General features: G+C 52.2%; 8 protein-coding genes across 8 annotated transcripts; 4 read left to right on the top strand and 4 right to left on the bottom strand.

The window, feature by feature from the left end:
• Window positions 1-162: 162 nt before the first annotated feature.
• Window positions 163-2169, top strand: PFLUO_LOCUS2118 (uncharacterized protein; the record flags this gene model as incomplete). The annotated part of the gene is made up of 4 exons (XM_073779226.1): window positions 163-462; window positions 522-532; window positions 586-838; window positions 889-2169. 4 exons carry the CDS (start codon window positions 163-165, stop codon window positions 2167-2169), a joined length of 1845 nt encoding a protein of 614 aa, XP_073636201.1.
• A 334-nt stretch (window positions 2170-2503) lies between these two features.
• PFLUO_LOCUS2119 (uncharacterized protein) lies at window positions 2504-3973 on the bottom strand (the record flags this gene model as incomplete). Its single annotated transcript, XM_073779227.1, has 1 exon — window positions 2504-3973. One exon carries the CDS (start codon window positions 3971-3973, stop codon window positions 2504-2506), a length of 1470 nt encoding a protein of 489 aa, XP_073636202.1.
• A 2144-nt stretch (window positions 3974-6117) lies between these two features.
• Window positions 6118-8007, top strand: PFLUO_LOCUS2120 (uncharacterized protein; the record flags this gene model as incomplete). The annotated part of the gene is made up of 3 exons (XM_073779228.1): window positions 6118-6649; window positions 6712-7811; window positions 7870-8007. 3 exons carry the CDS (start codon window positions 6118-6120, stop codon window positions 8005-8007), a joined length of 1770 nt encoding a protein of 589 aa, XP_073636203.1.
• Window positions 8008-8676: 669 nt separating this feature from the next.
• PFLUO_LOCUS2121 (plasma membrane localization protein) lies at window positions 8677-12288 on the bottom strand (the record flags this gene model as incomplete). Its single annotated transcript, XM_073779229.1, has 2 exons — window positions 8677-12007; window positions 12074-12288. The coding sequence occupies 2 exons, from the start codon at window positions 12286-12288 to the stop codon at window positions 8677-8679; spliced, it is 3546 nt and encodes a 1181-aa protein (XP_073636204.1).
• A 998-nt stretch (window positions 12289-13286) lies between these two features.
• PFLUO_LOCUS2122 (Mediator of RNA polymerase II transcription subunit 31) lies at window positions 13287-13721 on the bottom strand (the record flags this gene model as incomplete). The annotated part of the gene is made up of 1 exon (XM_073779230.1): window positions 13287-13721. One exon carries the CDS (start codon window positions 13719-13721, stop codon window positions 13287-13289), a length of 435 nt encoding a protein of 144 aa, XP_073636205.1.
• A 2403-nt stretch (window positions 13722-16124) lies between these two features.
• Window positions 16125-17546, top strand: PFLUO_LOCUS2123 (uncharacterized protein; the record flags this gene model as incomplete). The annotated part of the gene is made up of 3 exons (XM_073779231.1): window positions 16125-16178; window positions 16230-16695; window positions 16750-17546. 3 exons carry the CDS (start codon window positions 16125-16127, stop codon window positions 17544-17546), a joined length of 1317 nt encoding a protein of 438 aa, XP_073636206.1.
• Window positions 17547-18700: 1154 nt separating this feature from the next.
• PFLUO_LOCUS2124 (uncharacterized protein) lies at window positions 18701-19105 on the top strand (the record flags this gene model as incomplete). The annotated part of the gene is made up of 1 exon (XM_073779232.1): window positions 18701-19105. The coding sequence occupies one exon, from the start codon at window positions 18701-18703 to the stop codon at window positions 19103-19105; it is 405 nt and encodes a 134-aa protein (XP_073636207.1).
• A 501-nt stretch (window positions 19106-19606) lies between these two features.
• On the bottom strand, window positions 19607-22509 carry PFLUO_LOCUS2125 (MCM DNA helicase complex subunit; the record flags this gene model as incomplete). Its single annotated transcript, XM_073779233.1, has 4 exons — window positions 19607-19700; window positions 19749-19918; window positions 19982-22454; window positions 22505-22509. 4 exons carry the CDS (start codon window positions 22507-22509, stop codon window positions 19607-19609), a joined length of 2742 nt encoding a protein of 913 aa, XP_073636208.1.
• Between the last annotated feature and the right edge of the window lie 332 nt (window positions 22510-22841).

Here is a 22841-nt window from a genome sequence, read left to right on the forward strand (position 1 = left end):
CTTATCGGATTGATATGGGCTGATACGAGGGACGCGTCCATGGCGTGTGCGGTGTTCTGGATGGCGTGCAACCGCGTGCGGGGCAATATATACTATTGCGCTACTCTCCAACGGCAACATTTTACTTGACCTTCGGGGCATTCATTGAGAATTCACTTCATTATGGCACTAGTGGAAGATCTTCCGGTCCATGATCTGTCGAAGATTAACGGAGTTAAGAACCCCCTGGGTTCGAATGGAACGCCAACTGCGACCGTGCAGAATAATGTGGTCAATGATTCTGCCTCGGAATATTCAACAGCGCAGCACCAGTTCGAGCTTGAGGAACATCCAATTGATCAATTGAGACCTATCAAGGTCGGTGTTATCGGTGCTGGTCTTGCTGGTATTACAGCTGGCGTTATACTACCGGCGAAACTGCCAGGTTTGGATCTCCGAATCTGGGACAAGAATTCAGACGTGGTATGTTTCTCTCTAAAACTAGCAGGATTCGTAGATAACAACAGCTAACAAACCTTTAGGGCGGAACTTGGTATATCCCCTTATTGGGTTCAAGTATTGAGCTATACTGACTATTCTCAACAGGTTCGAAAACACGTATCCCGGGGTCCGCTGTGATATCCCCGCACATGCCTACCAATCCGGTTTCGCGCCCAATACCCAGTGGACCGAAGAGTTTGCCCAAGGACACGAAATCAGAGACTACTGGCAGGGAGTGGCGCGCAAGTTCAATGTATACCAGTACCTGCGCCTCCAACAAAAGGTCCAAAAAGCAGAGTGGCTAGCAGACGAAGGGCAATGGAAGGTTACAATTGAGCATGTAGATGGCTCAAATAAGGTAGGGCTTCTCTACGTATTATCTTGCAAGATGACTGACTTTTACGGAAGCTCTACGAAGAGAAACTGGATGTTCTCATCAATGCCATCGGCCATTTCAATGCTTGGAAATTGCCGGACTATGAGGGGATCAACCAATACAAGGGCTCACTTTTCCACTCCTCCAACTGGGACCACACTGTCGACTTGAAAGGCAAACGAGTGGCTCTTATCGGCAACGGCGCCTCAGGCTTGCAGGTTCTTCCCTCAGCCCAGACAATCGCCAGCCACGTCGACCACTATGCTCGAAATCCTACTTGGATTGCAGACTCATTCGGGGAAACAGCGGGAGTCCGTCGACTGGAGGCCAATCTTTTCACACCCGCACAGTTGGACTCGTTCAAGGACCCTGAAACGTATCTAGAATACCGAAAGGGCGTTGAAGTCAACTTCTTCCGGCGCTTCGGGTCTATTTTCAAAGATACTCCTGAGAACAATGCCGTGAGAGAGAAATGGAAGGAGCTGATGCTGAAGCGCATCGCGGAAAAGCCTGAGCTGGGAGACAAGATCATACCTGATTTCCCGCCTAACTGCCGTCGTCCCACCCCTGGTCCAGGCTATCTGGAGGCTTTGACCAAAAAGAACGTTGACTATATTCAAACTCGCATCAAGCGATTTACTGAGACAGGAATTGTTACAGAAGACGGCGTCGAGAGACAAGCAGACATCACTATCTGTGCTACTGGAGCCAACGTCGACCACGCGCCGCCCTTCTCTATTATTGCCGACGGCGTGGACCTCAAACAAGCCTGGAAGAAGGACGGTTTGTTCGGGTTTCCTTACACATACATCGGCTTCGCAACACCAGGATTCCCCAACCTCCTCTGGCTCGGCGGACCGTTCTCCTCTGGCCACAGTGGCACAGTGCCGAACAATGTCGAAAACCAAGTGACTTACATTGCCAAACTGCTCCGCAAGATCCGCAGCCAAGGTATCAAGTCTGTTGTGCCCACCAAGCAAGCCGCAGATGATTTTGTCGAATACTGTGACAAGTTCTACCCGCGCACTGTCTGGTCGGCGAACTGTAGCTCCTGGTATAATGGCGGCCAGCCAGGCGGGAGAATCCATGGCCTGTTCCCCGGAAGTGCCACGCATGCAAACATCATTCGCAGAGAGCCGCGTTGGGAGGATTGGGAGTATACATATATCAACCCCAGTGGGAATCGGTTTGCGTACTTTGGGAATGGCTGGTCGACGAGGGAGCTGACGCCCGGAGCGAATCTGACGCCCCATTTGAAGCTGCCGGAGGAGGTTGATCTGAAGTCTTATATGGAGGGGTGGTGGGATATCTAGATGGTAGAATAGTTTCAAAGGGAGTGCAAGGATAATATAGAGAAGCGAAATCCATATCCAAGAACGGTTTCTAAATGTGTCGAGCTCTGGTAGCTAGCCAAGTTTACTGACAGGAAGCAGCAAGTTATCAAAGACATTACCGAAATTGACCATCAACGACTAAGGTATTTTGTAAGAACTTAGATAAAAAGTGACAATTTTGTGTACATATTAGGTTTTATCTTGCTAGATGATACTACAGGTATGAGAGAAACGGGCGTGAGTGAGTGAATTGACTGGACTCATCAGGAGAACGGTCATCCACTATATAACTAAAGCAGTCATATTGCAAAGACTAATTCTTCTCCTGATACTTGGGAAGCTCCTCTCCAGCTTTCCAAGTGAACTTAGCACCGGCGTGTGACTCAGGCAACCTGTTGAGCCCCTTCTGCCCATACATGTTTTCACGCATCGTACCACCTTTAACCGCATAGTCCTCCCAAAAGAGACCCCTCCGCCGCAGCTCAGGCAGTAGCAAAGTGATGGTCTCATCAAAGGTATCAGGCAGAGTAGCATAGCTGAGATTGAACCCATCGATATCGCCAACACTCACCCACCGCTCCATCTCATCCGCCACGCTCTGCACACTACCAATGATCTTGACGCCGTTCCCGCCCAGAACCAGGTACTCGGCGATCGTCCGCTTGTTCCATTTCTTTCCCTCGCCTCCGGGAACCGTGCTGGCCCAGTGGTTCACCATGCTCCGCACGGCGGGCTGCTCCACGAAGCGGAAGTCCTGGTCGTCGGCGTAGGTAGAAAGGTCGTAGCCCGTCCACCCGCCAAACAGAGCGAGCGCACCCTCTTCATCGCCGTATTTCTTCAACTCGTCGAACTTGGCCTGTGCCGCTTCGTCCGTCTCCGCGACAATGACCAATGCTCCCGCAATCACCTTAATATCCTGCGGGTTGCGGCCAAGATCTGCAGCCTGTTGGCGCACACTGTCGACAGACGGACGAGCGAGTTCTGGCTTTTGAGCATGCACAAAGACCGCTTCGGCGTGCTTAGCTGCGAAAGCCTTGCCCGCGGACGATGTCCCAGCCTGCAGGAGGAAAGGCGTGCGCTGCGGACTCGGTTCACAGAGATGCGGACCAGGGACCTGGAAGTATTTCCCGTTGTGATTGATTTGTCGGACGAGTTTTGGGTCTGCGTATCCCTTTCCAGCAACATCCGCAGCTGCATTCGAAGAGGCTGGCTGCTTCGTCCAAGTGACTGCATCGTCTCTCCATGACCCCTCCCACAGCTTATAGGTAACATCCAAATACTCATCGGCAATGCGATAGCGCTCGTCATGCTCGACCTGGGTGTTCAGCCCAAAGTTCCTTGCCGCCGAATCTAGGTACGAGGTAACGATATTCCATCCAATGCGTCCATTGCTGAGATGATCAACCGTCGAGAACCGTCTGGCCATCGCGTACGGCGCATCATAGGTCGTTGACGCGGTGATTCCAAACGAGATACTATCTGTCGCGGCTGCCATGGCGGGCACGCTGTATAGAGGGTCGTTGATGGGGAATTGCGCGCTAGAGGGGATGGTCGGATCTAGGTTTGAGGGCCCCTTATACACATCATAGCCTCCTAAGACATCTGCGAAGAAAATGGCGTGGAATTTAGCTGCCTCGAGCTTTTGCGCGAGTGCGATCCAGGTCTTGATGTCTTTGTACTGCGCGCCTTGGTCGGACGGGTATCGGAATAGACCTGGGTTCAGGTGGGAGGGGGAATGCATTGCGAAGGCATTGAGGATGAGTTGTTTCTTCTCTGAAGACATGGTAGCTGTTCTGTCTATATTTTAATTCTGAAGTATGGGTGGTTATATCTCCAAGCTAGTTAGATATTTCAGAGCCAGGGGGAGAGTCTAAGAATTTATCTCACAGAGGAGCTCAAATGACGATATTTATCTGTTCCTGCATACAGACCAATCTCTGTTTCGACCGAGAGAAACAAATCCCGTACGGACCCCGCAGCCTAACGCTAGTTCGGCTGTCGCTGCAGGCGAAGCAAAGGCGTGAAGTTGGAGAGCGATGGCGTCAACAACAGGAGCGAGGGTGTAGCGTAGGAGGGGCAGAACCGCGGCCAACAATAATGCATGGAGGGGCTGAGGTGGGATGATAGTTACGATAAGAAGCTACAATTGCCGAGCCCGGGTCTGCAGAGTTGCATATGTGTTCTTTTATATTGAATCGTCGATGGCGTGGTCGTGGCTACTATGTTCGCCATGAGCAAGTGGAGTAGGGATGTGAAGGATGTGGTGGCCCTTGATCTGTTTTCATTATTAAATGCCATGAATATTTCAGTCCACAGGCTATAGCTGGGATACCTTTCAGACGCTTTGTCCTTCCACTTTGAGAGTTTTCAACTACAGTTGAGATGCTCATCTAGCTTAGGGTTTCTGGAGTCACCCCGAATGGCCGGAATCCAGACTCAAAAGACAACAACACTCTCTTACCCCAAGTCGACATTATTAAACCATTTACTAGAACTGAAGAAAAATAAACAGGTGCACAGCGAAAGCGCTCCTGGCATAAAGCTATTACTTGAGACTACAGAGTGACTCTAGGTGACGATGGAAAGGCCATGGTTGTGCGTGGTAGAGCCTGTTCTAAATCATATATAGAAGGACCTTTTTTAGTACCTCGAGGCCACCGTTAGGCGACCTACGCTTCGACTCGAAATCTTAGAAAAATATTATAAGTTTTTCACTATTTTATTTGAGACTATAGTCTCCTACTAGATAAATTGTGGACACATTATTTTGTTTTTTACTATTTGCATACTAAAACTCGAATCAAGCCTAGACAACAAAAGAGCTTAGCTCTAGACCGCTACACACTAGAAGGGTTATGTCTATAGAGTCAGTAATAAGTAAAATTATGAAGGATAGAAATAGCCACCTGGATGGATCATTTACACGAAGAAAGAAACCTTTAAACCCATCAAACATGAGAGCAGGGTCAATTTTCTCTATTCCCATGACGTAACATACTTGTCTGAACCATTAAAAACATGTGTGCGAATTGTATCCTTTCGGTCAAATGGCTTCTTGCACTTTGGGTCAGGACATTTGTACAGGTTTGGGGAGACATGGGTGGATTTGCTGTGCCGTATCAGAAATGACTCGCGGGACAATTGGCCAGGGTGTGTACATCCCTGCCAGCCACATCAAAAGCACCAAAGTAGCCTTTAACGTAGACAACCAACTGAGAGATAAGGCATCAAAGTAGGAGACAGAAACTTTATAGCCAAATACTTTCGTTGGTCGCTCGCTTGACTTCGAACAGTTGGTCGGGGGCTGAAAATCTGCCAACCAATTCTAACACTCGCGCAACCGACCGGTTGTTCAAAAATAGATGATATAGCAGAATTTAATGTATGAAATATTCAGCAGCCCCTACCTGATCAATCCCTAGGACCAAGGAGTCTACTGTGTCTATTGAGGGTGTTGTTAGATTCTTTTACTTATAAATGATTTTTCGAAATCGAGGCTGTCTTATTCCTCTGCTATATAGGGCAGCTATAGGAAAACGGGTATTTTTTCTTAGAAGCCTAAAACTTGGCAACCCATCCCAACTCTGGAGTCAATTGGAATAAACAGTGGAGCAGGTGCTAGAATAGGTTTACCAGCCCAATCAACTGGAATGTACGTACGCCCTCAGCCGTAAGTTCACTAACTTGACTTGGAAATATCCAAGTCCCACCAATCACCGGGCGACTACACTCGGAGCTGAATAAAAGACGTGGAATCCTGTGGTACGAAGAATTTGGCCCCTACTTGAAGGCTCCGACACCGGTTGCTGACCAATAGTTTATCAAGGTCACTCGCCCACTGACACGATGACTGAATCGAACTTTTCTTCTTTTCACTTTTGAGTATCTAGAATCGAGCGATATTTGAGTACTTCGCCGTTGTCGACCATGTCTGATGAATTCCCGCCCTTGGCGGCTCTTCCGCAACTTACTCTGGACCCATCCGTGGACCCAGACAACCTCGACGTGGCCAAGATTGTCAATGATTGGTTTTCATCGCTCATGCAAAGTCTCTCTAGTGGCCAATCCGACAACATCTCAAACCTTTTCCTTGAAAAGGAGTCGTGGTGGAGAGACTTCATTTCTTTCGCCTGGGATATCGCCTGTCATAATGGCGCCGACGCCATATGCAAATACCTTGGCGCCTCTGTAACCAGATTCAAGGAACCTAAAGCCGATCAACCAGGGGCCCTGCAACCGCACCTCGCGAATTTGGGGGGAATGCGGTTCATTCAATCCGGGTTTAGCTTCAAGACCAATTTCGGCGTTGGGAGAGGTGTTCTGAGGCTGGCCAACGTGGGGCCCGACCAGTGGAAGGCATGGACTGTATTCACCGCGCTTGAGCGGTTGAAGGAAGAGGGGGGAGAGAGCCAGTCTAGTGCTCCTGACGGTAGTCTGCAGGTCCTGATAGTTGGAGCAGGTAAGCCAGCCGCGACAAATTCATCAATGGAGAAACAGAACCCCCGTTAATTATCACAATAGGACAATCTGGACTTGCACTTGCTGCACATCTGCAAGCTCTAGGTCTCAAATATCTTGTCGTGGACAAGGGTGCCCAACCCGGACACTCATGGCGAGCCAGATATGACACGATCAAACTGCATACTCCTATTTACACAGACCACTATCCGTTCATGAAGTATCCGAGCGACTGGCCTCGCTGGCTCGATCAAGAGCACGTCGTGAAATGGATGAAACACTACGGAGAGAGTATGGGTCTCAACATTAGGCATGGTACCTCGGCGAGCAAGATTGAATACAATGAGTCGACGCAACGGTACTCAGTCGAGCTGCAAAGCGAAAGCGGCATAGAGACTATTAATCCTAAACATCTTGTGCTGGCCACGGGGGTATTTGACGAGAAACCTATTCGCCCGAACTTCCCTGGCGAGGATTCGTTCAAGGGCCAGATCTACCACACAGTGGACCATAAATCGGCGGCCTTGGTGCCAGACATCCGAGACAAAAAGATCACTATTATCGGATCTGCAACCAGTGCGCACGACATCGCCGAAGATTTCGTTAACAACGGAGCACAGAATGTCACAATGGTGCAGCGCCGCCCCATATATGTTGTATCCCGCGAATCAGTGGAAAGCGTTGCTATGCAGCGATGGGCTACCCCAGGGGTAAGCCTTGAGGATGCAGACCTTTTGGGCAACTCTTTGCCAATGGCTGTTGTTCGCGCTATGGCTGTTGGGGGGTCCCAGATGATGTCGGCAATGGACAAACCCATGTTGGATGGGCTGGAAAAGGCCGGAATGAAGTTGAAGAGGGGAACTGAAGGAGACAGTGTGGTGGACCATCAGTTCGTCAGGGTAGGCAGTTTCTACATTGACCAAGGAGCATCCCAAATGATCATCGACGGCCAGATTAAGGTACGGGCATGCGACGGAGGCGCCCAGGAATACTACCCAGATGGAATTATTCTGGGTGATGGCACCAAGATCGAGTCTGATCTTGTGATATTGGCCACGGGCTTTCAACGCACTGTCAACTTGATTGCCCGGCTCATGGGTCAGAAAGTTATCGATAAGGTCGGGGATATTTGCGAGTTAGACGACAGCCAAGAACGAATTGGCGTAAGTTTTCATCTATTCAAAGTTCTTCGGGTTGCAAATGGCTAATATCGCTGATTAGGTGTGGAGGCCAACCGGTACGCCGGGATTCTGGTTCACGACCGGCAGCTTTATGTGGTCGAGGCAATTTGCTCCCATACTGGCGTTGCAGATTGCTGCAATTGAGAAGGGGCTAAATAGCTACGATGCATCGCAGTAGAAGCGATGGGAACTATGGTATACATTCAGGGACTGTTTGTAGAGCATGGGACAACATAGAACTGATACAAGGACCGAATGCTCTGAACATTCAGTAATCTATCGAAACACCCCCCGGATTGACCCAAATCGTCGTTTTTATGACATCACACAGAAAAGGCTGGTAGAACAAGCTTTGTTCCACTCCCACATTAAACGACAAGTCTCTCGAAAGAGTATTTGCCGACAGCCTTACGATGTAGATATCCGATCTCGCGACTGCTATGGGCCTTGACCTCACCGGTGGACTTCTTGAGCTTGGTTCGTGATACGTCCATCGAGGCGGGCTTGCCGAACGAGATGAGAAGGTGCTTAGAGGCTGAGAAACAATCGAAGAGTATATAAGTAGAATAGTGACACTAGTTTCGAGACGTTCTGTTTCATATGCAGAGACTTTCGAAACAGACAAGATGTCAAAGCGCATTCAATTAAGACTCGAACGGACCCGAAGAAAGGCGCTTGTATGCTTGAATCTACAGATGAAGCTGAGTACACAAAAAAAGAGAAGACAGGGTTTTCCAAAAGATTATAGACATAAAAGTTCAGACACGGAAGGGGTAAAAGCGAGCGATCAAGCAAAGAAAGATGTATATCCAGTGATGGTGGTGTGTACAGTACAAGCTGAATGAAATCAATATGGCGGTCGTCCAATGCCTCCTCCGCTGATGTGTCTGCTGGGACCAAGTTGCACTTTGCCCCTTGGAGTCTTGCCGTTTTGTTTTGTTGTTGTCGGATGGTTCCCGTTTGCTAAGGGGCTATCATCGGGAGATAGGAAACCATCCAAGAGTTTCCTCAGATGCTCTCGACTAACTGAGACGTCTGGGCCGCTGAAGTCGTGATTGCTTAGCAGATCTGCGAGTCCAGCGTCCGCGCGCATCTCCGGTGTCAATACAAGACTGTTGTTAGATCTGGTCTTGTTGCGATTCAGTGGCGCGACGGGCTCAGGCTTTGCAGTAACGGAAGACTGCCGCGAGGGACCCGGTGCGGTAGACGGGCGGTCCAATGAGTCGAGTGATCTCTCCGAATCGTTCGGGAACATACCCGGAATGTTCAATGATGTTGGAAGCGGTGGGACGGGCGGGATTTCCGATGCATCGGGTTCGGCCAGGCTCAGGGCCTGAGGATTATCGGCCCTTGGTGTCCCGTCTTCGGACAGTACAAGTGCTGATGCGCGGGGCGTGTCCATTCCATCATCCCCATTTTTTTCTCCTTCGTCGGGGGTCAGTTCCCCATTCTGCGGCTGGATCGACCCGGCATCCCCGTCCACAGAAACAGTGAAGGCGTCGCTGACCATACTCTCGCTGCCAGAAGAGATGATACTGGTGTTCGAGGTGCCGAGGCGTCCTCGCAAAGGGCTCCGAGAGGAAGGTTCGTTGCTGACAGAGAGGACACGCCGCAGCTCATTGACACGGACGGGAGAGCCTCGACTGGAGCCGTAAAGAGGCGAGCTTGTGCCTTCAGGGACACTGATGCGGCGATTCTTCTGTGACATCGAGCCAGCAGGAGATCCGTTTGCAACTCCGTTGGTTGGGCCGTTGTTGCGCGCGGTCATGGTACCCACACGAGAACCGTTGATTGATAATGTCTTGACACTCTCTTTTTCCACGGCTGCCAGAACCGCCTCTCGAGACCAGGAAGACAGCATTTGTTCCTTGACTGGTGAAGGAAGACTGCCCTCTGGCGGGGGCTGGGAGGTAGCATGGTTCAAAACGGGGAAACTAAAGCCTCGTTTCGGTGAAGTTTGCGGGCTCTGCGGCGGGGACGAGACAGATTGACGGTAAGACTTATCGATCTGATCGACCAGCCCTTCAACGTTGCGGAAGGGAGCCAAGACGGGCGGTTCCGTGTCATTGTCGACGATTATCTTCTCGTCGTCCACGGTGATAGCCTCGAGGCCGCTGGCGGGTAACTTGATCTTGGAAAACCATTGACCCTTGCGCTCTCGATTTTCAATCTCGGCGCGAATTTCGGCTCCCACGGCAGAAGACTCCAGACTGAACTTCTCCGACAAAGCTGAAAGATACCCATGCACCAAACTGCCAATATTGACACGAGCCGAAGTTGTGTTCAGATCAACAGACGTGAGCAAGTCGTCTTGCAGCTTGAGAACCATAGGAAGTCCAAATTGGACAGCATTAACACCAAGATTCTCAACCAGAGTTGCCAGAAGGAGATGGAGAAAAAGTATCTCGGATACATCAGCAGCTCCTTCGAGGGCGGAATCATAGATGGCCAGGTGAAGAAGACGCAGGAAATTGGACTGTGCTGTCAGCGCCACTTTCTCCCTCTGGTTGCCAGGAACAGAGGTGCTGCGCCGATTCGACGACTTGTCTAGAATGTCCGAATCACGTCTTGTAGGTGGCTTGATGAACTTGGGCGTATCGGCGCGCGCCTTGAGATTATCGTTGTTGGTCTCAAGCTGCAGCCATGACAAGAAAGCGTCGGCATAGGCGTGCCGGACTTCTCGATCCGAGTCTCGCAAAAGCCCCTGGGTTCCTTCCCACACGTGGATGCCCACTGGATTCCTTGATTCGACACCAGCCGCGGCTGCGAGTGCCCTTTGGTTTGCCACAGTAAGGATGGCCTTGACAGATCGAAGGGCGGTCAGTTTGATAGCAGCATGCGAGAGATACTCGGCATGGGGCAACTTTTCACCATCGGCCGCACTCGTTTCCGTATTTTCGTCCTTTGAAGGCGCTGCGCCAGTTTCGTGGACGGTGGCCAAGGGAGGTGGCACATTGGTGGACATATCCTGGTCCTCGGAGACAGGTTTAAAGCGCCGGAGGATGGCCCTCATCATGTCGGCCACTTGATCGCCATAGTATATGTGCGTCGCTAGATTTCCGATGCACTGCTCCAGAAGAGCAAGCAGTTCTTTTCGTCGAGGAGACATGAATACGGCGCTGGTCTCATCGTGCTTCTCCTCTGCACGGTCCCGCGGTGATAGGATGTCCGACGCATAGTGCATGAGACCGTAGAGAATGTCCATAACACTCAATCCTATCATGTTCACTGGCGACTTCAAGAGCCAGTCAACCACCGACAAAATGGTGAACGACGATTCCAGAGCATCCTCCTTGGGAGTGGTGTCGTGCAAAGTCTCCATCGCTGTGATCAATATCACAAAGCGAACCTGAACCGGACACCAATTTGCGATAAGCTCTATCAAAGTTGTTGCCCAGTTTCCGCCTGGCTTGGGGGTGTTGGCCTCTCCGTTGTCATCATCATCAGCAGGTCGCGGAATATTTTTCTGCGAGATGAATCGCAGAAGGATCGATGCGGCAATGCGAATCTGGCCGCGATTACTACCTGAAACAATGATTTGTTCCAGGCAGCGCAGGGCCAACAACCTGGCATCCATCTCTGCATGGCGATCTGCATCGGCTGTGGACTGCCCTGCCAGTGTAGCATCGCCTTCCGCCGTATCAACCGTTTGGACTGTGGCGACGCTCAGCCCACGACGTCGGAGCCCCTCGCGCTCAGGCTTTTCGGATTCCCGGAGCTTCATTTGTAGGTTGACCAAGATGTCCTCCTCTCCAGAGTACAGATTCTCCAAAATGACCGGCAGAATGAGCCTGAGCGAGTTGCCCCCATCAGCCGCAAGACCGTCTGAACCAACCACGCCCTTGATCGCGCGCAATCCAGCATTTCTCCATCGAATTGCCACTGGTGGGCTCAGCGGGGTGCGCGACACCGTCCGGGAAGACGGATCGGCGAAGCCTGCATATGTCCGCACCACCTCGCGATACTGATGCACAAGACCCTGCTCCACAGCGATAGCGGCCATATCCTGGTGACGGCAAAAGGTCTCGAAGGTCTCAATCGAGTCCTCCACCATTGTGATATCATTTGATCGCAGGACCGTCTCGATGACGGTGAGAACCGACCGGGCGTAGATGGGCAGATCGCGGGGGACTTTCTCGATGAGCGCGGTCAGGATATGGAGGGCTACCTGGACATTTCTTGCTGACAGTTAGCCGCTGGATCAGATCTAGATCAGATCCCGGAGCAGTGGCATCGATACTCACCCCAGCCTGCGTCTCCAGACATCTCGGGCCACCCTCTTCTCGAGGAACGCGCCCACCTTGGTCAGCTTGCTGCGGCGTGTGCTGGCATAATACAGCAGATAAGACAGTTCACTCGGATTTGGGCGCACCTCCGACACGCCTTTCTGGTACCGGGGATAACACTTGAGGGTCAGGACCTGGTGCTTCGGCCGGCACGACTGACGGACGGTCTCCATCGGAAGAATGTGCCAGATGGAAGGACGGAAGCGACCGCACGAGAGAGAGCGAGAGATAGAGAGATTGTGTGTGTATGCGATATTCAAAGAATTTCGAGATGTTTATGATAGCAAGGCCATGGGCAATAGGGGGTGGAGTGGTCAGCGACAGTAGCTCTGGGTCAGGGCCGTTGGGCAGTTTGACGGAAACGGGGGGCGGCGAGCGATGAGGTCGTTGCGGTGGATCACCAGGGGGGTGGGGTCATCCACCGTTTGTCGCAGACAGAGAGTTTGGAATTAGGAGGGAGGATGGAGAGAAGGAAGAAGGAGAACGATAAGGGGGAGGATGGAAGAGAAGGAAAGAAAGGAAAGAAAACAAAAAAGAAAGAAAAAGAGACGGATGCAGAAAGGAGGAAAAAGAAGGTTGGGCGGTTCGGGGGGCTTGGGGCGTAGACACGAGGACGATCACAACAAGACAACTATAGGATTGACGATGATGATGATAATGACACTACAAAGCCAGAATGCAATAAGAATGACTATGACTACAATAATTCCGTCTAGCTTGAACAATTGCACGGTGTGTATCTCGGCCAGGACGAGAACTATCCAGTCAACATTGGTGCCCACGGGAGACTGACTGTTCGCCTCCCCGGCGCTTGGTCCTCTCTGCTTTTCCAAGGAACCTATCGAACCTGTCGAACCCCCGCAATCCCTGCGCCAATTCTATTCAACGATATCTGTGCGCTTTCGGCTGTTGGGTCGTGGGTGTTTTCTGTAGCTGCGGGATCGACGCGGCTAATCGGAGGCGACAATGCCTCGGTCGCACATGATGTAGACGGGTCCCTCCGTCCAATCTTGGCTGGTGGGGAGGAAGCTCTCTGAGAACAACATGCCGGTCGAATGAAAGTATCGTGCTGTTTGTCGGTGTGGCAAAGATCGTTGGGCCGGGAGACACTCAGTCAGGCGCCCTGTCAAAGCCAATAAAAGTTCATGATGCCGACTCCCACCGGAAGCTGTCACGTCTTCGATCCATTGGGCCCTTCCTGTGTCTCCTGCTGTCCCTCCACCGTCTCCGTGGGCGCACCAGGGACGCCCACCCCAGCGAGACTCTCAATGACCTGAGGCAAGATGATATCGCGACGAAAAGCGTCCTCTTGCAGCAAGCGCAGCGCCCGTAGCGTGGGACCGGGATGTGTCAGGAACTGCGCGTACTGCGGCGTCTTCCAGTAGTTGTAGAGGTAAGCCAGGTACGCGGCGAAGGCCTGGGCGTCTGGTGACGAAGAGGAGTCGGAGTCGTTCTCGTCGGATTGCGAGATGCCCAGCAAGTTGGGGTAGGTGACAGCAAGATGCGAGAGGTAGTACGGGTTGGCGAGAGAGGAGACGAATTCAAGCTCGAGCGTGAAGCGAGGGTTGGTCAGGGCGGGCGGCGGAGGTTGTGTCGCTGGCTCCATGGTGACGGTTGAAGGAGTGGTGAGGCAGAAGAGAGAAGAGAGAATTGGCGGCGTTGCAGAGGCAAGTCTGGCGGAGCTGGGGCGGGACAGGTTTCTTCCCTTCCCAATCACCTTCACCCACTATTGCAGTACGTGCCTAGCACAAGGTAAATCCGTCCAGAGTCTTCGATTGCGTTTAGGCACAAATTGCCGATGTTGATCTCAACGTGGCTCTAAGCTATCCTCCTTGCTGCAGCAAGGACTGGTTTGTGAGCAGTCGGATATATATCTATGCGGTCAATGTAAACAAACCAAGAGCACATAGTCCAGAAACCAGAACAAGAAAAACTCTACGTTTACAATAGTCCACTTGACTGGACGTTCGACATCAAATTGGAACAACCTCGCGTTCGATGCAAGGGTCGGAGGGCCACAATTGAAAAAGGCCGAGTTGTTGTGCATGCCGACATAGCCGATGCAGTGCCTCGATGCCAAAATCTCTGTCCGTTAGTCTAGAACTGGACAAGAGTCTTGCTGCTCTGTCAAAGAATCTCGCTGTATCACCAAGGATCGTTGCCGAGGTCAAGCTCGAGCCAAAGTAGTACAGGAGATGGTGGCACGTCCCGAACTGCGGAATAAGCGACCGAATCTGACCCAGAGAAGGTCTCTCTATGCCTGCACCGCTGTAACATCGTCTCGAGAATTCAGAGTAAGATTCTGGAGGACTATTATAAGGTTCATAGTTGGTGATGATAATGTCGACACTGTCTATGCCCTAAGCGGAATCCCCAATCGCCGCTTTTTGCCCTGACAATTCGCACCGCAGACGAATCGAACCTCTCCTAGGCCAAAGGCACATAAAAATCCCATAGCTAAGAGTTTCAACTTTCTCTTGGCCGATTGGAGTGTCAGAATGGGAGGTTCTATTTATAGCAAAAGTGTCGGACACCATCGTCATCGCCCACAAACACCTGTTTATCAGATCCACTGACACACCTGTGGTACAGTAGTAGTGGTAGCCCACAATAGGGATTCGCGCACACGACGATCTCCTACTGAGAGGCTCTCCTGCAGCTACAGCTGCAAGCTGCCGGTCATCTAGCAAAGGACCTGGTCTATGGACACGAGTATTTGCGCTTAGCCCTACCTACAGACAGCCCCAGATACATATCACCACGGGATTGCGATGATAATGAAAGGCATACAGGGCAAGGACAGACATTCTAGGGATCGCCAAGCCAGGCCACGCAAGTCTCATCGTCCATACAGTGACGCAGGAGGTAGGGTCTTCCCAGGGCCGTGCGAGGAAGGCATTGTCTGTCCTAACCCTAGATGTTTCTTCGTGGTGTGCCCGGGACTATGTATACAGACGCGCTGCTGGCTACATTCCAGAAAGACATGACATCAAGAATATCTACCAAGAATGCGAACGTCATTCCGGTAGTTGCACAGGCTAGGGCAGGGTCTGCCGAAAAGGGGCGAGTCCACTTAGTGGGCCCTCGGCGATCGGGAGGAAGCCCCTGGATAGTGAGTGACACACTCTAATCGAGTCTGGGGGAGGTTCTGCAGCGAACAGACCCAAGAAAATAATAATGGCCCTGGCGAAGAATAATCATAATGTACGTGGGCAATAGTCCCTAGGAACTATGGACATCCATAGAAGGGTGCCTGTCATGCCCTTCCGTCCCTCTGGCCGCTGATCACTTGGCTTCTTTACGTACGCCTAAACCCCCCCCCCTCCTTCTCTTCCTCTTCTTTCTTTCTTTCTCTCTGTTCTTTCTTCCCGGTCGCACACCTTCACTCTCTCCATTATTTTACCTTCTTTCCAATACTTCTTTCAACCAACCCGTCTTCCGCCGAGGTCGTACTGCCCCCATTCCCGCTTGCTCCAACCAACTGGCTCCGACCATCGCTGTTTCATCGCCTTTGTCCTTGTCCGCTTGCGTGCCACTCCCCAGCCAACCACACGCCCTCGGGCCACGCACACACCACCTCGTCATTTCACGCTCTGCTGCGAGATGAATGCTCCGCCAGTGCTTGGCCATCCGACCGGCGTGTCGCTGGCTCCGCCAGGTGCGTAACCCTGTCCCTGGTACCCCCGCTTTGTCCTTCACCCCCTAGGTGAAAATGAGTGTTTCTGGTTTTTAAAACCATACACACACACACACCTCCTAGAGTCTCTGAATTTCGACTCTCAGAACTGTGGCTGACTCTTCACTGTGCCTGCCTCCAGAACGTCAAGGATCCCCCCAATCACCCGTCAATCTGGGGTCTAACAATCCGTTCCGCAACCGTGCCCTGTCGCCGTCGGTCAGCTCTGCGACGTCCAATACCCGTCCAGAGCGCCCTAGATCGACGAACCCTTTCCTCGACGAAACGGAGACTTTGTCGCCCCAGTCGGCCCCAGGCCTCTCCTCTGGCACCATGTTCTCCCCCGTCGAGAAGACCCACGTGACGGGAAACACTCGCGAGCTTTTTGTATGTTCTCGTGGCTGCGTGGCTATTATCGTACGCTAACATTGATCGCAGGAGAACCTGTCTCTGAAAGAGACGAATCCCGTCCGGGCAGCCGCATCTGTGACGACCGCGCCACAACAGAATGGCACTCGGCCAGCGCCTGCTGCGCCGCAACCAACTCCACGGGGGTCGTCAGCACGCAGACCACCGCCACGGGACCGTCTGAATGGAAATGCTGCAGACCCGCGATCGAAGGATCCCCTGGACATATTCGCCGATCCTCCTACCCTGTCCAAGTCGGCGACTAGTGGCCCCGGCCGTGGAGAGAGATCGAGGCGACCCCGGCGAAACTCAGAGTCATCTGTGATGGAACGAGCATCGCAGCTGTTTGGTGACGATGACGAGAAACGGCGACGTGAGAGGCGCCACCGTGAGCGCGACGCTCGTCACCGAGACGGCAAGCAGCGGTCCTCTCGCAAAAACCGCCGTCTGGATATCATCGACAAACTGGATGTGACCGGCATCTACGGAACTGGAAGTGAGTCTACTTGATCACGAGGAAATGTAAACTCTGCTGACTGTGTGTGTTTAGTGTTTCATCACGACGGCCCATTTGATGCTTGCAACCCGCATCGCAATCGCAAGGGTGCGCGCACTGCCCCGATGCAGGCCTTCCCGAAGGGTTCTAGAAACATGGCCCTGGGCGGTGCAGGCCCGAATAACTCCAATATCGACTTGAACCTTTTCCATGGCAGCACTCCAGAGGGGTACAACGATTTCTCCAAGGGCGCCGCTACCGCGCCGCCTCCACCCCGTCGCGCTAACGAGCCGATCACCTTCGACCCGACTTCTAATCTGGATCCCATTCATGGATCGGAGAGCATGGGCTTGGGCACGAGCACGTTTCTGGACGGAGCGCCGGCCAGCCGCTCGGCGATTGCTCGCCGCCAAAGTGAAAATGAGCACCAGATGGTTCAGAACGGCGGTCTTCAGCGCAAGAAGAGTCTGGCCCAGCGCATCCGTGGACGCACTACGGGCGCTGCGGGTCGCGTCGGCTCCCCGACAGAACCTGCCTTTGCCGGACAGGCACCTGATTCGAGCCATTCTACCTCCTCCAGGAATAATGAGAGGAACCCGTACTTCCAGGACCACGACGAGGCGGGGGACAAGACGGGCGACAAGACGAAGATCCATGAATTCGAGCTCTCGGGCGGGCGTGTCCGATCCTCGAGCAGCCCAAAGCAGTCGACAGGCCTGGAGCGCAAGACCACGAACGAGCGCTCAAACACTGTGGGCGATGATTCGAAACTGAACCCTGGCGGCGGTGGCTTCCTTAACCGAATGAAGAGTCTGCGCAAGCCACGCCCCGAGAGGCGCACCAGCGAGTAGACAGACCCTTGTCCCTATTTCTGGTTTTCCTTGTCATGATTTTCCTACGTGTAATACCCAGCACCGTGAGAGGGCCCCAAGTGCTCACGGCACATTTCTAAGGCGTCTGAATTTTGAATGGAGTACAATGGTTTGCTCTTTGCTTTTCTTCTGCTCTTTTCCTTTTCGGGTACGAAAAATGGGGCGCTAGCTACATCCAGCTGCCGCAGTTTCTGGAGTCTACGATTTTGTTACTCTTCCTGTCTGTCTCTTGTCACTCTCTAGCGAAAACAAAAAAAACTGTATCGTTAAAACCACGTCTCTGTCCTTATCTTATTCGTGTCTATGTTTGGTACTTGGATGATTCTACTTTTACCTACTTGACTCAAAACATGTTTCGTTTCATTCACTTCGATCACGCGTCAGCCCCCTGTGGCTGGAGAGAAAGACCTATAGTAGTAGACCGGAGCCTCAGTATACCCGACTTCATAGAATAGCCCTATGGTTCTCAGCCGCCAGCCCTGTCAGCAGTTCCGTAGACAGAAAAAAACTACGCGCTGAGCATATAAAACCCCGAGATATAATATCTCATGACCGTATGTGAACACCCCCTTGGTCGCCGTAAATGCCCAATCCTCCATTCAAGGCCCTCGGGGCAATGCCATCTCTAACGAACGCACGGTTTGAGCCTCCCTTTCTTCTCCATTTCCAGCGGCTGTGGCTTTGGACTCGCGCCTGGAGAAACGCTGCTGCGTCAGGGCTAAGTTTGAGGGGTGCTTATATAGTAGTATAGTATATCATTTATAGATTTCGCCTCTGGTAAAACAGGGTATAAAAGAGCAGGACGGGCTCCTGCTTTTTATATTCATATTCATCATCGTCCTCCTCTTCCTCCTCTTCATTATTCTCATCGTCATGTTCGTCCTTGAAATCATCTTTGTCGTCATTGTTGTTCTTCTTCTGTGTCTGGTCTGTCTCTAGACTCTCCGTCTCTGCTACACACTCCTTTCGGAAAGCCCTTTTATTTACTCGGGCTCAACTATTCTATCGATATCCCTCAGAGTCATTCATTACAGACAATTCTCTTTGAACAAGTCTACAAACAAACAACAGTTCAAAACAGCAACAGCAACAGCAACAAACAAAAAAGAAAGAAATCTACAAAAACAGCCAAAATGGCAAAAGACAGATACAAAGTCTTCCTGGTGCAATTCAAGATCGCAGAAGACGAATGGCAATCAATCCTCTTCGTCCAAACAGACAGCGCAACAGGAAACGGCTACTGCCATCCCCTCCTCCCCAACATGGCGGGCACCAAGCTACCGGAGCCTCAAGGATACCCGAAGTACGGCAGGGCGGAGCACCCGAGACTCATAGGGTATACCGACAAGACGACATACCCTGGTGAGTGGAATGCCGTGCTGGGATCGGACCAGTTTCAGAAGACTTATCGTATTGGGAAGCCTCGGTTGCATATGAGCACGCTCAGAGATATTGGGTATTCGACTCAGTGGACACTGGACACCGCCATTCCGCGTCTTCAGAATAAGAATTTGCTTAAGGGGTGTTTGCTTATTTGAGATGGTATGGTGACGAAGGGATGAGGGATTGGGAAGGTGGCGGATTGGGTGATTTGGGGAGGATCCTCTGGAAGATGGGTATGGTACTGGGAGATGGTGCTGTTACGGAGAGATGGATGCGGTGGGATAGGGTACACTTCCTGGAATTGTTGATACATAGCGTTGATTTCATTTGGATAGCTATGGATAGTTTAGTTAGTTTAGCTATAATACAGCATCTATGTCCTCGAATTATTACCATCAAGAAGAGTATAAAAATCCAAAAAGTGAAATGTCTCCTTGCAAGAAACACCAAACTGCCTTTCAAGGGAATCGCGGAGAAACATGTTACTATCCGAGCGGGGATGCATTCACGGTCTCCATGATGCCGATGATAGAAAGGATATTTTCATTGTCATATTCATAAACTTGGGTACCCAACAACCAGAGACTTTGAACAAACGCCGTAACAAGAAACATGCCGATAAGATGGTATTAGACACAAGACAAAAAGCAACAAAATTAATCCCGCACTTGGCTACTATTCCACGCCGTCCTTGAAGATGCAACGCCTGCGCGGCGCTTGGATTGCGGCTTGGGTCTGGAGAGAGTGTACCTAGAAGAAGTCAGTATTTGGATGTGATTCAAAAGCGGAGAGATGTACTTGGCAAATGTCCGAGCGAGGGTTCTCTTCGCGCTGACTTTCTGGCTGTCGATGAACGAGTCCACCGTCACGGCGATGGCGCGGTCGATGTCTTGAGCAGAACAGTACTCAGATAGACGCATCTTGCAGAACGACTCGGCGATACGCATGATGGCTTCAAGGTGACGGACCTGCAGAACAAAAGTCAGCGCTTGCATTTTCTCTGAGTAGATGTAAGGTGGGAGCCAACTTACGGTAATGGGGTAGGCACCCGTGGCCAGAGACTCGCGCCGCATATCCGCGAACAGACGGGCAACCTTGTCCTGGTCGATCTGGTACAGTTTCGGATGGCAGTGCTCCCGAGCATAGAGAATGTACTTTCGCAGAAGCTCTTGCGGTATCTCGCCATCCTTCTCCTCTTCTGACTTGGCCTGCTCTGCTGCGCGTTTGGCGGCCTCCTCCGGCGTTGGTGGGAGACGGTTACCGTCTTTGTCAATCCGATAGCCCTCAGTGTCAACGCGGTTGCCGTCTGTGTCGACGAGATTGCCATCATTGTCCTTGAGCGGGCGGACTGGATTGGCGCGGTGGTGGGACTCGACCACGAAGTTCGCCAGACGCTCATCCTCGCTCGGCTCAACAAGATCACGCACCACGCAGAGGATGTCGAAACGGGACAGGATAGGTTCCGTGAGGTCGACATTGTCGGAGAAAGTTGTTGCGCTGTTGTATCGGCCGTTTCGAGGATTAGCGGCGGCCACGACCGCACACCGCGCCTGCAGTGTTGTGACGATGCCTGCTTTGGAGATGGAAATGGTTTGCTGTTCCATGGCTTCGTGGATCGAAGTTCGATCCTGGTCGTTCATCTTGTCAAACTCGTCAATCAGGCAAGTGCCGCGGTCAGCCAACACAAGCGCACCACCTTCCAGTGTCCACTCGCTGGTAAGAGGGTCGCGGCGGACACTGGCCGTCAGACCGACGGCACTGGCACCCTGACCCGTCGCAAACACCGCTCGGTGTGCTGTCTTCTCCACGTACTTGAGCACCTGGGACTTGGCCGTACCGGGGTCACCCAGCAATAGCACATTGATATCACCACGGATTGACATCTTGCCCTGAGCCTGCTTGCTGACACCCCCAAATAGTGACAGCGCCACGGCAGTCTTGACATCCAGATGACCATAGATACTAGGCGCCATGGACCGAATAATCTTGTCCACAATCTCAGGGTCGCGAGACAAGGCTCGAATCTGGCGCTCGTCCTCTTCGGTCATGTTGAATCCGGCCAGCTGGTCGTGCGACTTCACCACATGGTTGGCTTCAATGATCGTGGCAAACACAGGGAATCCGTTCTTGTTGTTCAGCTGTGCATCGTAGCTGTTGCGGTAAATGCCAGTAATCTCTATTTCGTCGCCGGGCTTGGCCGAGTCAATCAGATCCGCAAGAAGGACGACTTCGCGCTGTCGTGGCAGCCGACCAGCTGGAACCGAGCCAGGCGACTCCTGGAGAGTCAATCTCTGGTAGTTGCGGTACACTGTCTTCTCGGAGTTGACCGTGAAGGGACCCCGGCCCTGGCAGTTCTGACAGAAGGAAATCTTGACTTCTGTGCTAGCTTCTTGCTGGAAAGGACCCAGCGTGATGCCACACTTTTGGCAAAGGAACATCACATATTTCAGCTGGGGGAATACTCCGGTTCGTCGGGTGACCACACCGTTGACACGAACCAAGCAGTTCAGGTGTGATTGACGCAACTGGCGCAGAGTGTAGGTAATGGGGACATCGGTGATGCGGACGTGGATCTCGTTGTGGATGTCGTGATACTGCGGATAGTGGAAGAGAGTGACATCCAGCGCGACTTGGTCAAACACCTTCAGCACTTCAGTGGGTTCGTTGGCGAGGAAGTAGGAGAGTGCGGCCTTGGTCTCGCTCAAGTGGGCGTAGGAAACCTCCAAGGAAGCCGAGTTAATCTCACCGAGCGTCTTAATCCGGTTACCGTACACCGATTGACCGCTGGGATCGATGAATTCGGTCAGGAAGGCCTTGAATTCGCGGTAGATGGAGCGAAGGACCTGGGGCTGGGTGACCCAGTCAGTGATGTTGGCCGCTTTCACGTCTGCCAATTCTTCGAGAGACAGCTCCTCCATGCCTTCGTCCGCCATATCCATGTCATCACCTTCCTCGTCATAGTGGTGCCTTCGACGCCGGGGCTGGCGAGACAGATCCATCTCCATGTCATCGTCATCCTGCAAGAACGCGGCGGGCATACGGCGTCGACGGGCCAATTCGCGATCGCGCTTGTTCAGGCGAGCATCTAACTGGCGACGGGTCGCAGCATCGAGTTCTTGATAATCTTCCTCGTCGTCAATGTACTCTGCGTTCTGGTAGTGCTCTTCCTCTCCCGCCCGGTAGTCGCGCTCAAAGTTGTCTCCGAACAGGTCAATGCCATCCTCATCTTCGGCCAGCTCGTCAATGTCATCAATGTCTTGCACCATCTCTGTGTCATCCTCCTCCTCGTCGTCGTCGCCCATGTCGAAAGGGATGGGCGGGGGGAAGAGCCCAGCGCGGCGGCTATACTCACGGTCAGTTTGATCACTTCCACGACTGGTCAAAAACATACGGCTTGAGGGAGGGAGTGCCGCGGGCGAGGACATGTCATCTGGCTCTCTCGATCTCTTCCGAGTGTTCGCTCTCGGACCGCGGTTGGCGGCCGAGTCGCTGGGTTGGAGAGGACTGGAGAGAGGTTAGATCTGAATGAGCAATCTGGGGAAACAGATACTGACTCCATTGTGTGTGTGTTTCAAATCCAGTCACAAAGTAGTGTGAGTTGAGTTGAGCTGGAATGTGTGCAACAGAGAAAAAACCAGAAGTGGTGATTCGAAGAAGGGAGACGAGAGAGACACGTCGACGCGGGTGGTGGAGTGGGACCAGGCGCGTGTCGACGCGTTGGACCGAAAACCACTTAAAGATGCAAACTACCGAAACACTGGACTATCATGTAGCCTCCCCTTCTTAACGCATCGCAACAGGCAATTCCTTATTTCCATCACTGCAAGAATGCTTGAATCTATTAATTAATTGCATTACGCGGTGAGCGCATCTCAACTCGCTATTTTCCCC

This window comes from Penicillium psychrofluorescens (genome assembly GCF_964197705.1).
Source record: "Penicillium psychrofluorescens genome assembly, chromosome: 1".
NCBI classification, from domain to species: Eukaryota; Fungi; Ascomycota; class Eurotiomycetes; order Eurotiales; family Aspergillaceae; genus Penicillium; species Penicillium psychrofluorescens.